Source organism: Cordyceps javanica, chromosome 2 (genome assembly GCF_051103115.1).
Source record: "Cordyceps javanica chromosome 2, complete sequence".
NCBI lineage: Eukaryota > Fungi > Ascomycota > Sordariomycetes > Hypocreales > Cordycipitaceae > Cordyceps > Cordyceps javanica.
This window is the reverse complement of record NC_139296.1, coordinates 2,511,805-2,525,828: the sequence shown is the minus strand read 5'-3', so window position 1 is coordinate 2,525,828 and position 14,024 is coordinate 2,511,805. Positions and strand designations below refer to the sequence as shown.

At 53.5% G+C, this 14,024-nt stretch overlaps 5 protein-coding genes and 1 non-coding gene across 6 annotated transcripts; 2 read left to right on the top strand and 4 right to left on the bottom strand.

The window, feature by feature from the left end:
• Positions 1 to 1,192: 1,192 nt before the first annotated feature.
• V2A60_003259 (sulfate transporter family-domain-containing protein) lies at positions 1,193 to 3,336 on the top strand (the record flags this gene model as incomplete). The annotated part of the gene is made up of 3 exons (XM_083254595.1): positions 1,193 to 1,526; positions 1,590 to 2,485; positions 2,533 to 3,336. The coding sequence occupies 3 exons, from the start codon at positions 1,193 to 1,195 to the stop codon at positions 3,334 to 3,336; spliced, it is 2,034 nt and encodes a 677-aa protein (XP_083110721.1).
• A 1,130-nt stretch (positions 3,337 to 4,466) lies between these two features.
• Positions 4,467 to 5,591, top strand: V2A60_003258 (class II aldolase/adducin N-terminal; the record flags this gene model as incomplete). The annotated part of the gene is made up of 3 exons (XM_083254594.1): positions 4,467 to 4,873; positions 4,930 to 5,446; positions 5,496 to 5,591. 3 exons carry the CDS (start codon positions 4,467 to 4,469, stop codon positions 5,589 to 5,591), a joined length of 1,020 nt encoding a protein of 339 aa, XP_083110720.1.
• A 95-nt stretch (positions 5,592 to 5,686) lies between these two features.
• V2A60_003257 (major facilitator superfamily domain-containing protein) lies at positions 5,687 to 7,462 on the bottom strand (the record flags this gene model as incomplete). The annotated part of the gene is made up of 4 exons (XM_083254593.1): positions 5,687 to 6,068; positions 6,123 to 6,666; positions 6,745 to 7,121; positions 7,194 to 7,462. The coding sequence occupies 4 exons, from the start codon at positions 7,460 to 7,462 to the stop codon at positions 5,687 to 5,689; spliced, it is 1,572 nt and encodes a 523-aa protein (XP_083110719.1).
• Positions 7,463 to 8,238: 776 nt separating this feature from the next.
• Positions 8,239 to 9,688, bottom strand: V2A60_003256 (flavin monoamine oxidase family protein; the record flags this gene model as incomplete). The annotated part of the gene is made up of 2 exons (XM_083254592.1): positions 8,239 to 9,306; positions 9,383 to 9,688. 2 exons carry the CDS (start codon positions 9,686 to 9,688, stop codon positions 8,239 to 8,241), a joined length of 1,374 nt encoding a protein of 457 aa, XP_083110718.1.
• An 835-nt stretch (positions 9,689 to 10,523) lies between these two features.
• On the bottom strand, positions 10,524 to 12,377 carry V2A60_003255 (Alpha/Beta hydrolase protein; the record flags this gene model as incomplete). Its single annotated transcript, XM_083254591.1, has 2 exons — positions 10,524 to 11,631; positions 11,689 to 12,377. 2 exons carry the CDS (start codon positions 12,375 to 12,377, stop codon positions 10,524 to 10,526), a joined length of 1,797 nt encoding a protein of 598 aa, XP_083110717.1.
• Positions 12,378 to 13,066: 689 nt separating this feature from the next.
• Positions 13,067 to 13,167, bottom strand: V2A60_003254. The gene has a single exon. It is a non-coding gene; the product is annotated as a tRNA-Ile (tRNA).
• Between the last annotated feature and the right edge of the window lie 857 nt (positions 13,168 to 14,024).

Below are 14,024 nucleotides of genomic sequence, written 5' to 3'. Positions count from 1 at the left end.
TCATGGCAATGAGGCTCAGAGGAGGTCTGTATTTGGGCTCCGCGGAAATGAGGAGGGGTGTGGTGTTTAAAGGCGCCGCCGAACTTGATTGGGCAAGTGGTTACATTACTCTCCCACCCCGGCCAGCCATATTGTTGAAATAGTGGCGGTGGCGTGTGGTACGGCGTGTGTGTGTGTGTGTGAAGGTGTGTGTGTCTGTGGCGACCATCTCCATTGACACCGCAAGCTTGTAGACCGGAGCTATCTGTCGCCGAGCGCCTCCTGGGATGGGGGAAAGCCGTGCTCGATGCGTTAATGCGACGACACTTCTTGCGAGTATTGATAGTCGCCATTGACCAGGGCTATACCTGTAGACGGACCACGACCTAGCTCTGGGAGAGAAAGCTGACGCAACCTCGTCGCCATTGTAGTTCGAGTCTGCCCAACAGCCAGGACAGGTTCCGCAACGTGCTTTATTTTTAGCGATATCAGGGCATTCATCGCGTCATGAGTTTGGCGCAGTGCAATGTCTCGGTCGTCACTAGTAGACAAAACGTCCGAGTCAGGAGCAGGCCGTTCTACGTCGAATCCAAAGACTTTATTTTCAACAAGATCAACATACTGCGGAACGTCATTTTTCTCCCCCCCCCCCCCTCCCACTCCCGTGTATCTGGACACCCCAATGCACCCTCGTCCCAGCCTAGAGGGAAACGCCTCGCGCCGCCTTGTCCGCGTGTGTGTGTGTGTACCGTCCCTGGATCCTCGACGCCGTCCTGCCTGCCCTTTTGTGTTAGTGGTGTGCGCGTGGCCAAAAAAAAAAAAAAAAAGATGGCTGAGCCTTGAACGTGGGCAATTTTTGTTGGCTTGACCTTTGTTTCTGCTCTGCCGTGTCCCACGGTAAATGCTACGCAAGTTTGGGAGTGGTGATCTGGCGGTAGTGGTTGGCTGGCTCAACCCGTGTCGACCGGCCGGACGGCTTGTACGGCTGCTTCCCCTCACTCTATTGTCCGTATCCATAGAATTCTCCCTATAACAGCTGGCTGCCATCCTTCAATAGCCCGGTTTCCTTTTCCCGTTCTGTGATGCTCATGTCCGTGTTCAGAGCTGCCTGCAACTTCTACAACACGGCCGCCTCTTTGCTCTTGCTCGTGTCATTCTCCTACCTCTTTACATACTATAACGATTGAAATAGGAGCAGAGTGGAACTTTGATCATGAAATTCGTATCAAAGCTCCGCAACAACATCGTGGAGTCATTCCGGACCGATCCGAATATTAACAGGGTCAAGAGCTGGGTTGACCCTATCCGTGGCCGCCTCCCTTCAGCCACTGCGGAATATATCGCTGAAAAGCTTCCTGCAGCTCAATGGCTTCCTCATTACGATTATAAATGGCTTCTTCAGGATGTCATTGGCGGTATTACTATTGGTGTCATGCTCATTCCGCAGGGCCTCGCGTACGCCAAAATTGCCAACATCCCCGTCGAACACGGGCTCTACTCCAGTTGGTTGCCCTCTGCTCTCTACTTCTTCCTCGGCACATCCAAAGGTAAGCGGAATCATACCCCACAGGCCTGCCGTCCAAAGCTCGTGTTAGTAATGAGTCATGTAGAGGTATCGTCTGGTCCGACGTCGATTCTCGGTCTCTTCACGGCCGAAGCCGTCGCGGACCTCTCCAAGCAGGGTTATGATCCAGCCAACATAGCATCGGCAATGGCCTTCCTGGTTGGCGTTTACGCACTGGCCATTGGCCTGCTCAAACTTGGATTCTTGCTTGACTTTGTGTCTGGTCCGGTCCTGACTGGCTGGATCTCTGCCGTGGCATTCGTCATTGGTCTGGGTCAGGTAGGCTCCCTGATCGGCATTGACACGGGATCCGGCACGATTACCATTTTCCGTGATATACTCTGCCACCTGAACAAGATCAAGCCACTCACCTTGTGCATTGGCCTGACGGGAATCGCAATGCTCTATGCTCTCGAATGGGTAGGCAAAACTTGGGGCAAAAAGAACAAGTGGCTCAAGTTCCTGAGCACCAGCCGTGCCGTCGTTGTACTCGTCATCTACACCATCATCTCGTTCTTGGTCAACAAGGATCGAACTCCCAAGCAGTACAAGTGGAAGGTCACGCAGGTCGATACACACGGGCTGCTCACACCCCATTCCCATGATGGCTCGCTCATCCAGAAGCTTGCATCTCGATCCATCGCTCCGCTCATTGCAATGTCTGTTGAGCATCTCGGTGTGGGCAAGGCTTTTGGTCTACGCAACAACTACAGTATCGACAAGAGCCAGGAACTGGTCTTTCTTGGGGCTGCTAACATTGCCAACAGCTTTTTTGGTGCCCAGACCTGTGGTGGTGCCATGTCGCGAACTGCCGTGAATTCTGAATGCGGCGTGAAAAGCCCGGTCAATTTCTTGTTTACCGCCGGCTTCATTATACTTACGCTATATGAGCTTGCGCCTGCTTTGTACTGGATCCCCAAAGCGACTCTCTCCGCTATTATCGTACGTGTTTATTCATTTCCTCAGAGATAAATTGCTGATTGGCTCAGATCATGGCGGTTGCCCATCTCGTTTCTCCACCTCGGCTGTTCTACCGGTACTGGAGAATGTCGTTTATTGATTTCATCGCATCAATGCTTGGGTTTTGGGTTACTCTGTTTACCACCACTGAGATTGGTCTTGCCGTTGCTGTTGCATTCAGCCTCGTGTATACTTTGATTCGCCTCGCTTTCCCCAAGTGGACTGGTCTATCCCACAAGAACACTGAGACTATTCACTGGTCTCCACCAAAGCACCATCAGCTGAGTGAAGGCATCGACGTTCCGGCTGAAGCATATCTGGTCAGGTTTACCGAAGACTTGCTGTTTCCCAACGCAGAACGCGTCAAGAACGCAATCGTTGAGGCCATCAAGATACAGTTCGAGCCGGCCACCTCTGCCGCCCGTGATATTGCTTCTACGAACCGGACTTGGAACGTGGCTAGTACCAAACGAATCGAAAAAATCCGTCGCAGGAAGAATATCATGCCACTCAGATGCGACATATCACCATTGCATCACGTGGTACTCGATTTTACCATGGTGGGATTCATTGACGTTACCGGGCTGCTCTCCTTGATCGAGTTGAAGATGGAGCTCAGGCGATACATCGGTGCTGGCTTGCAATTCAGATTCATCAACATGGTCGATGAGGTGCATGAGCGATTCAAAAGATCCGAATGGGAATTCTCTCTGCAGGGGGAGCAGAGGACTGGCGAGGCTGACACCATCTACAGCTCGCTACAGGCGGCGCTGTTCCACCATGATGGCGATGAAAGGTCGGACGGCGTATCGGAGAAGGCATTGGATGTGTGAGTGGGTTTTGTCGGGGTGGTTTATTAAGGTCTAGGTGTGGCTGCATGGACTGCTACAATGTGGGTTGATTATGACTTATGACAGATACGATATGCATTTCAGGTTCAAGTTTGATCATCATACTCTACTCTTCTCACTTTTGGGTGTGCTTTTATCAAATAAGGCTATGCTAGCACACTAGGACCCCTTGGCAACGTCTGGGTACGGAGAGCAGATACCGGACCGGGCAACTAGTTGGGACGTCTTGGCAACGTGGGTCTCAGCCATGCAACGGCAGTTTACTGCAATACTCGAATCATTAAAGCACAGGGTAGTGGTCATGTGGATGAGTCTACAACGGGCGCAACTACAACGCTTTGTCTGCATTGGCCAACCATCGCTAATAAATATTCTTTCACTGTTGGAGCGGTCGAGACACAAACCTTGGTGCCGCGCATCAACATTTGGAGCCAATCCCGAACTTGGTCCGCACCTGCAATTCTTATTTGATACAATTGAGCCACGCGTATATATCGGCAGTTGTTCAGCAATGAAATGTCTCCGTCATAATTGCCTTTTCTACAAAGGACGTTGGTTTATTAGTCGAGTACTGGAAAGCCACAATTCTAGTGGCGTAGCCACCGGTGACCACTTCTACCCTCCGAATTCTTGCACTTTACCTCTCACAAGCAAAGTCGTCACATCATATTTTCTTCAGTCGGGAAATGCACTATTTATAAAACCGCAATGTCGGCCTTGCCATTTCCTCACCTATACGATGACAGTCTGCGGAAATGACTACATTGAACGCGTCGCATACAGTGAACTCGGGATCAGATCTATCACCGAATTGCGCCCTGGTTATTTTAGCGATAGCATAAACGCCACGGCTTTGAATTAGCCTGCGTAACAGTGTAAAATAGACGAGTCAAGGCCAGCCCTCCTAAACAAGTGCCCCCCCATTCCCCCCAACTCAACGCCCGATGGAGACCACAACGCGGAGGCGTGCGGGGAGACGGGGCTGTCTGCTTGTTAGTCGCTGATGTGTTGGAAGGCGCGCCACGACGGGGTCCCTTGTATATACCATACAAATTTGGGTGCCATCAGCGGACAAGGAAGAAAGAAGCATCTACGGCGACGGCAATAGGAAAATGGCAACTCGAATGATGCAGCACGGCTGGTCCGCACCTCACCGCTTGTGCTTGGCACGCAACATCTCCAGGGATAATGTGGCCTGCCAAAGCCGCCCGCACCGTTCTTGTAGCGTGGTCTTCCGGGCACCATTTACAGTACCCTTCTCCACGGCGAAGGTGGTTCCCGACAATGGTGGTGGTGGTGGTGGTGGCCAGCCCGACAGAACTCTTGCGGCCGTGGCTACGGGAGGCTACGAGTACCCTGGCATCCCTCAGTTTGAGGATCCGTACGCCAAAAGACAATGGCAGCTCGAGCACATGGCCGGCGCATTCCGCGTCTTTGCACGGATGGGCTTCACCGAGGGTGCTAGCGGGCACATCAGCGTGAGAGACCCGGTCAACCCCGAGACGTTTTGGATCAACCCGTACGTGATGCACTGACATGGAGCCCGGGCAAAGATGTTAATACTCGTTTTATTAGAATGGGCATTCACTTTGGTCTGTTGAAAGCGAGTGACATGGTACATATTGATGAAAATGGCCAGGTCATTGGCGGGAACCGGGCCGCGGTCAACGCTGCTGGTTTCATGATTCACTCCGCCGTCCACAAGGCCCGACCGGACGTGGACGCCGCTTGCCATGCGCATTCCAAGTACGGCAAGGCATGGTCCGCCTTTGGGCGGCCTCTCGACATCATCAACCAAGATGCTTGCCGCTTCTGGAACAACCACAGCGTGTATTCCAGCTATGGCGGCGTCGCGCTGCAAGACGAAGAGGGCGCGCGCATCGCCGAGTCCTTGGGGCCCAAGCACCGTGCCGTCATTCTGCAGAATCATGGCCTCCTGACTGCCGGCGGTACAGTGGACGAGGCTGCCTACCTGTATACTGTCATGGAGAGATCTTGCGAGATCCAGTTGATGGTGGAAGCTACCGGTCTTGAGAAAAAGCATGTGAGCGAGGAGGAGGCAGCGTACACTTACAAGTACGAAGGCGATGCGGTAAGCCTTCTCATCGTCTCCACCACTGAACTTTGCTCACATGATGTAGGAAACACTGTACACGGAATTCCAGCCCGACTTTCAATATGAAGTTGCCATGTCGAACGGAGAGCTGCATGGCGGCACAACTTTTGGCAAGAAATAACCTCGCAGCTTCACAGGTATTACAGGAGATACAGGCGTGGGGGTTTAAACGAAGACAGTACTACACGACTCAAAAATGCCATTAATTGCCATGCTCTAATAGACATAGACAAAATTTGGGTTTTCCTTGTCCGTCATGTCAGTAAAGGCCGTCTCGTTCAGCGCTGCTACACCTTCGGTGGTTTCTTGCATCGCAGCGCGGAGTTTTTCTTTCTTCTTATTCTCCCATTTGAATGCATAGCGGAGAATAAAGAATAACAAAACTTCGACGCAGTTTGCCGTCAAAAGAGAGCCGATGCCCAGTTGATACGATGGTGCCTGGTCGTCTTTGTAGAAGAAGGGACTGATAATGTTGCCGATGCAGGCTCCAAACCAAATCATGCCCGATACAACCATCTTTTTCGACTGCCCTCCTGTGTTTGAAGTAATGAGGGACAATGAAATGACAAACGCAGCCTGGTATGAGCCGGTGAGGTAGCTTCCTCCATGGTTAGCCAGCGACTGCCAACTGTCCGAGCGAAGAAGTACTTACAAGCAGATCAAGCGCCCGACGTACGCGTCATGGGGTGCAAGGAGGAACCCCAACGCGCCGGCGATGGTGGGCACCATGAACATGATGCACACGATCGTCCGGCTGTTGGGCGGCATATACTTGTTGGCCACAGCGCCGAGCCCGATCCAGATGACGACGAGCACACCCTGCGGGATGCCGAGAAGCGCCGTCTCCTCGGTGTTGAAGCCGAGGCCCTTGATGACGAGCGTCGAAAAGTTGGAGATTCCGCCATTGGGAATGTTGGCCACGAATCCCAGCAGAGTAAACAGCCAGGTCTTGTAGTCGAGGTAGGCTTCTCTGATCTGGCGCCAGTTGATGCGGCGCTGCTCGATCCCGGTCTGGTTGCGACGCACGCGCGCAATCATGATGAGCTTCTCGTCGCGCGTGAACCCCCAGATGGTCCGCGGCGAGCTCGGCAAGGCGACGAGCAGGATGACGGCCCAGAACGCGCAAAATGCGCCGACAATGATGAACTCGTAGCGCCACGAAGCGAGGGCGCCTTTGATTTGGCCGATCCCGTAGCCTAACACGCCCATGTTAGTCTGCAAAAGAGACGCTCGCCGATTCTACCACGTTTAGAGGGAGGGGGCCAAAAACTTGCCGATGAGGCCACCGCCCGCGACGCCGATGCCGTTCCACATGTACCAGGCCGAGATCCTCCACGGCTGCTCCTCTCGCGTGTAGTACATGGACGTGATGAGCATGAATGCCGGGTCCGCGATGGCCTCGAACGCGCCGGACAGGATGCGCAGCGAGACCAGGCCGGCAAAGTTGTGCGTCGCCGCCTGCGCCATCAGCAGCACCCCCCACATGAAGATGTTGAGGGACAGGTAGGCGGCCACCGGGCTCCGCTGCATGACGAGGTTCGAGGGAATCGCCCAGACCAGCCAGCCAAAGTAGAAGCTGCTCGACAGCCACGAATACTCCGTCTTGCCCAATCCCAGGGACTCCTTGATGCCGAAAATGGCGGCGTACGATCTGTCAAGCAATGTGAGCGCTAGGCCATTTTTTCTAGTTGGTCCAAAGGGGGGGGGGTCGACGGCCGCGTACAATGTTGTCTTGTCAACGTAGTAGAAAAAGTAGCAGATGCCGAGGAGCGGCAGGATGCGCATGTCCAGCTTGCGTACCAAGCGCCTCTCATCTGCAGCATCAATCGATTCATCGGTGGGGTAGCGCGCGAGCGCTTCGATATAGATGTCGGGTTGGTCTTGATTAATTTGCCGTTTGGTCACAGGCAGCCCTTTCGTGTCGTCGGATCCCCGTCTCTCAAGATAAGAAACGTCGTGGTCCGGCTGTCCTGCAGCGTCCGTCGTATTCATATTGGCGTTTTTCTGCCGAGGGCGGCTCCGAGGATAAGAGTCCAGAGGTGAGGTTGGTCTGGGAGATGAGGCGACAGAATCAAAGAAACTGATCGAAGGGGAAGAAAGCGGCTCTGCTCGACCGTCTTCGGAAGGCAGCAGTCACGTAGCATCAATAGCCGGTAGCTCTCTTATGGAGAAGATCTCTGCTCAAATTGGTATGGCCGTGATGCTAGTCGATTGCGGGGGAGACGAAAACGTGGGGGAACCGACGGGTATTCCGGTTACTGAGTCGTATTTACCCGAACTGCTGTTCGACTTTTTGGGGTCGTAGGGAGAGGCGTGTGCCACGAAAATGAGGGTCTCGACTGGAGGCTTCAAGCAACTCTCAAGTCATCCGTGTCTTGCTTCCTGCGACAGCATCCGCATCCATGGCGTCAGGTTGGAGAGGCGCTTTGGCGAGGCTCGCACGGCTCTTATTATAGATAACGAACATGGTGCTTGTCCTCCCGAGTAAAGTGGATCTATATTATAAAAGAGTAGCTCCTCGAGCGATAGTTCAATTTCAACCTTTTGAGTGGATAAAGCTGCACGATCACGGCTGCAAAATAGTACACCTATAACTGCGGTCCACCAACAACACTGCAGGACCACAACCCGAATAGCCCAGCCCTGTGCTCTCGTATATTCTAGTAATTCTATTATAGCTCCAACACCACTAGTAAGCAACTAGTTTTAGATCTTTCGCAATCTATCGAAATCGCTTTCAGGCACGTTTTCAACTTGGTTGCGTGGCTTTACAGGCGCGGGGCCAACTCGACGGCCTTTGCCGCGCCGAGAACGGCCAAAAGCTCAGCTGCAGTTCTTTCCCCGGCCGCCAGCGCGCCCTCCGTGTGTCCTCTCCAGACATTGCTCGTTTCTGCGCCGGCAAAGTAAACGCCACCCTGAGGAGCCCACATGATGCCTTGCGCAGTGGCGGCGGCGGCGCCGGCATCCCCCCCGGCAATGCTCAAGGACTGTTGGCCGTCGACCAGGGGGTCGTCGTCCTGCTCCATCACTTGCACGGCGCGGGGGATACTGTCGCCGCCAAAGATGCTGCCGAGATGCTGCATGATGAGCGTCTCGCGCTCCTCCTCCGACATGAGCCACAGCCACATGCCCCTGGACTGCTCTCCGGAGACCTGGCAGGAGAGGGCGTACAGGCCGTCGACCCGACTATCGGACGGGCGGACCTGGGCAATCGGCCCCGCCAGGCCCTGGGCACGTCCGGACAAGTCCCGCTGTTGCCACCAGGGATGGTCGAAGAGAATATCCACAGTGGTGCTGAACCCCTGTTCCTCCCGCATGGCCTCCCAACGGGCCGCAGCTGCAATACTGGGAGTTATTTCAAGAGCTCCGCACATGGACAGTGAACCGGCAAGCACAACCTTCCTGCCGTGGAAGATGTCTCCAGACTCTGTGTGTACCGTGCACAAGTCTCCGCTCCCGTGTTCGACACGAGTGGCCTTTTGGTGCAGTCGGATAGTGCCGGCGTGGAGGCACTGGGCAATGGCATTTCCTATTTGATGTTCGGGCTCTGGAATTGAAAAGTCGTCGGACAAGCCACTGATGTTGTCGAGAACTGCCGCGAGTCCGCCGCACGAAGCACAATGTGATAGAAATTGAGAAGCGCTGACGTTATTGGAGGAAAGGCCAAAGATTGTGCGAGTCCACAGGTTCGCCAACTTTTGAACAGTCCGTGTTGCTCCATAGGAAGAAACGAGTTGTTCAACGGTCATGTCTGGCTTGGCAGCATCTTGCCGCAGTGAAATCGTGTCCAGGATCGCTGTGAGTTGCAAGAGCGAGGCCGCGTCTTCGCCGGAAAACTTGAAAGAAAGTGAGACGTCAGTATCCTTGCAGGAGTCGGGGTCATCGCTTCTGTCGGGTCATTCGTCTACTTACAGCCGGCTGTTCGTGGCGATCAAAAGGTGCGAAACCCTCCAGCACGGCTTTGCCCTGCGCCGCGCGCGGCTCATCGAGCAAGCCAAACTCGGTGGCAATGGCGTGTGTGCGCGGATGGCTCTCGCTGTCGAAACAGTTGTTGAAGCGCGGCCGGCCGCCGACATGCCCGGACGCTTCGAGGACGAGGCACGAGAGGCCGGCTTGTTGGAGCCTGCGGGCACTCTGCAGACCACTTACACCAGCGCCAACGACAATCACATCCGCAGTGCGAGACTGGGTCGGATCTTGTTGCGCCAATCGTGCCATGGTAGTAGTAGTAGTAGTAGCCTGTTTGATGTCTTTACAACTTATAGTCCGGCAAAAAAGGGGCATAAGACGAAACAGGGTTCAAAGATGCAAAAGAAGGTTGTCAATTCAAGTTCATTTGGCCTGGGCTGGCTGTGCCTAACATCTATTCTTGTGGGACACGGCAGTTTGCAGCCAAATTTTACCAACAGTCAATGACGGGCTGCCGACACTAGGAGTTCGGCGACCTGCTGTTTTATACGTGCCAGATTCCAGCTGGCGCAGTGGCCATGTCGACCTTGGATTCCTTGTGCTTCGCTTTCGTCCCACGTGTGTTTGATCCGGAAGCCAATGCCGGGCTGCCTTCAACATTCGGTCAGATTTGGGCGGTCCTCGTAAGCAGCCCGTGTTAGTTCTTACCCGACCCTTATTAGCGGCGCCAGCCGGGCTCCAGGTACCGGCGCACATCACAGCAGGTAGGTTCCCGCTGCGTGTAGGAAATCCTTTTTGCAGCCCTAATTTACCCTGGCTGACTCGTGCTCCGTTCAACGGAGGGTCGGTCGACCTGTCCGGAATAGGCTTCGTAGCGAAGGCGAGCGAGCAAACCATTGGCCGCCCATGACGCGACTGCATGTCAGGGAAGCCGGCGCACACCGCACCTCGGAGCCTCACGAATCTAAACCTCCACTTTGGTCCACCAATCCCTGCGGTTATTATGTTAGCAATAGTAATCTGTCATTCTCATCACCTTCACTGTCAAAAGCTGTGCTCAAGAGGAATCATTTGCAATCTGAATTAGTCAATACTGCAAAGATTTCTTGACTAACACGAAAGTATCCCATGACCAGCCACTCTTCTAGCTCTTGAGCAACGTCTTCCGCCACCAAGCTTCTTCCTCGGCGAGGTGTTTTCTGACGGTGTCTGGCTTGCTGAGCATGTGGCCCTCGTCCGGGATCTCTACGAGTTTGACATCGCCACCCTTGTTCTTGACAATATCATGAATGATTCGCGCCTGCACAACCGGCACCACAGTATCCGCAACCCCGTGGACGAGGAGCAGAGGTGACTGGATCTTGTCCGCGTGGTACCGCGCACTGCGCTCCTTGTAGATGCGGATCCTGTCTTCCTCCGGAGTTCCCTCGGGAAGCAGCAGCGCGGTCGCGTAATCCGATTCTAGCTTGTGGGTGTGGTCATCAAACTGGATGAGGTCACTGATGCCGCACGCGCACACACCGCCGGCAAATGTGGTGGGATACTGAGTCAAGGCCTGCAAGGTGTTGTAACCACCGGCGCTGCCACCCGTGATGCCGACAGCCCCCGGCCGAACGCGACCTGTCTCAACCAAGTGCACCGCAAAATCCGCAACGTCATGTGTGTCCGACACACCCCACCGTCCATAGAGGTATCGACGGTATATACTGCCATATCCAGTTGAGCCGACGTAATTTACGGTCAGAAAGGCGTATCCACGCGAGGTGAAATATTGAGCCCGCAGATTAAGACCGCTGCCAGCCATACCAGTAGGCCCGCCGTGGGAGAAGATTATGAGCGGAGGCAGTGCTTCTTCTCTGGCTGTAAACTTGTTGTTGCGCGGCATGTACAGAAATCCGTGGGTTTGTCGGGGCTCGCTACGTGAATGAATTGTAATATGCTCCGGGGTGGACAATAAACCGGATGGAAAGTCGGATCCAGAAAGTCCTGCGGTTCGAAGCAATATGTTCTTTTTAGGATTGTCAATGTCAATTCTGAAGAGCGAGTTGGATGTTGTCGGTCCCTTTCCCACTACGAGAACAGATGAGTCGTCGTACTTCGACATGCAATCTGCGCCGAGTGTCGATATATCGAGATCTTGTGCAATGTGCTTCCAGCTCTCTTGGACGAGGTCGATACCTATCAGGCAACACGTGCCATCGGCAACTGCCGTCACGACCAGATGTCGACTCGACAGTGCAACATAGGTCCGGCTTGAACCGTTAGCAACCACCGCTCAGGGTTCGGAAAAGCTTGGGTAGAGGTCAAACCTTGATTCAAATAGAGACGATTCGCCCAAGTCAAATATATCCAACCCCGGAAAGTCGATATGGACAGGCTCGCCGCCCTCTGGGCCAATTCTGAAGAGTTGCCTGTGACCACCAGTCTCTTGCGAAAAGTACAGAGCGCCATCGGGGCCCCAATGAGGCTCGCACACGCCTTCAGAGTTTCCTCCTGCAATAAGGGTCTTGTTTTTTATTGTGGCACTTTCGCCGTCCCAATCGGCGCGATACAACTTGGCCATGTCGAAGAGCATCTCAGGGTGATTCCACTCCAGCCAAATAAGGCGGGTGCCGTGGTCGTTGAACCGAGGTTGGAAGTAAAAGTCCGCGCCAGAGATGACACGCTTGACATTTCCCGTCTCAACATTGATGGCGGCGATGTGATTTTCGATGCCATATGGGGTGTTGTGGGTGTGGTCTTCCTGGATAGCCAGCACCCAAGGCGAATTCACGTCCGCCGTGAATGAACCGTACCGCAATACGGGAGATTTATCGGCGATGATGATAACTTCGGAGGTATCTGGATCCAGAATCCTGACAGTGTTGTCTTTGTTGGAGAAAATGAGACGGCCGTCGGGTAACATTTGAAGTGCCTGGACGCCGTACTCGTAGACGATGTTGCCCACGCTGCATTCCTCTGGCAAGATGTCGACATCACCATGGTCAGTCATTTCCATGATGGCGGTCCTCCCAGTCCCATCGCCCTCGAGCCAAAAAACCCGACCAGTCTTGCTCTACGACATGTTAGATGTATGCCACAGGTCCAAACCATCATGCATGCATTCCCTGGGAGCTTACACAAACACGAGGGGCGCTGAGGCTTCGCGCGCCCGAGGCGACCGACTCGAGAGAAATGGGAGACACCCATTCCCCGTGTGGTGCAACTCTTTTTATAGTCATTCTGCGGCAAGTTCTCTGATGGACGATTAAGATGCCTTGGCCAGGCCTGTTTCTAGAAGGCGCTGATGCGGGGGATGTATCCGTACTCAAGTAACTTTTACTGGGTATTAGCGGGCGTCTCGCTCTATGTTACAGGCGGCAGGTAAAGGCCTAAAAGTGTTGTTCCGAATCAAGCTGCCTACCGTGGCTTAGCATCTGCGCCACCGTAGCCTCGTCTTATCCGAACATTATTTTTTTTCTTGATTATTATGTCACTCCTATCAACTACTTGGATCATCGTGTACTTTTAAAGTTGACAGCCTACGAGCATATGAAAAGCTCTAAAACAAAGTAATAAAAACTAAATATCTGGCGGACCTTTGATGCTGCCGGCAAGAGAGCCTTGAATCTCGATCTCGCAGAGAAAGCTCCCTGTAGCGCCTGTAGCGGTGACCACTCCGCTACCAGGACCAAAAAAAGAAAACGCTGGTCCACACAGGGATTGAACCTGTGACCTTCGCATTACCATATATTGGTGGTTTAACACCGATATTAGTACGACGCTCTAACCGACTGAGCTAGTAGACCCACGTGATGTCCGGATGGTTTATCAGGATAGATATTATAGGCTTGCGTGTGTACCGGTAGAAACGTCCTCGTTCACGGCTTCGCGCTCTCCCTCTCCTTCACGGATCCGACGCATTTGAAGCCTGCCGGCGACGCCCAAAACAAGACGCATCATCAATAAGCCGGAACCAAAGGGGCGCCATTCGCACTCGTCGACCGACCGTAATTTCCGTCGGACACTCTGATACCAGTCGCGGTAGTTACTGCCGTGTGCTCCATGCTTGTGCATCAGAGGCACTCTCGCAGTTCTCACGTCGATCCTTTTGACCTACACCGGCCCCATCGGCCGGAAATACGTAGTTTGAGAGTGTGACCCTTGACGAGGAGTGTGAGACGAGCCGCAGTTGTGCCAAGCCTGTTAGTGCATACCAGGCGCGCGTACTAGCCTACCTACTAGGCACGTGCCAGACTGGCGGTAATGCTGGATGATGTCGCATTGAAAGCCATACAACCAAGGGCAATTTTTTCCGAATCCTGATGCTAGTCAGTCAGGTAGGTCGAGCTTATTTATAGCAGCCTTCCAACACGGTCGAATCCGACAACAGGCGGTTTCACAGTCAGCATCGAGTTTCACCCACGCGTAGAGAAGGCACAAAAAAAGTATTTTCCAAACATTTTTTATGTATTCTTCATTATCGACACTAAACAAACTATAGAACTCAAAATACTAGCAAAATACACAGAGCAATGTTAAAATTGCGCTAGCAATACATGTTTTCCGTTGCAATGCCCTTGGCCCCCCCTCCTGCCCTTGAACTGATCATCATCACTTGAAAGTTCCCGGTGCACATCTTTTTTGCCCCGACTCCTCTTTTGCA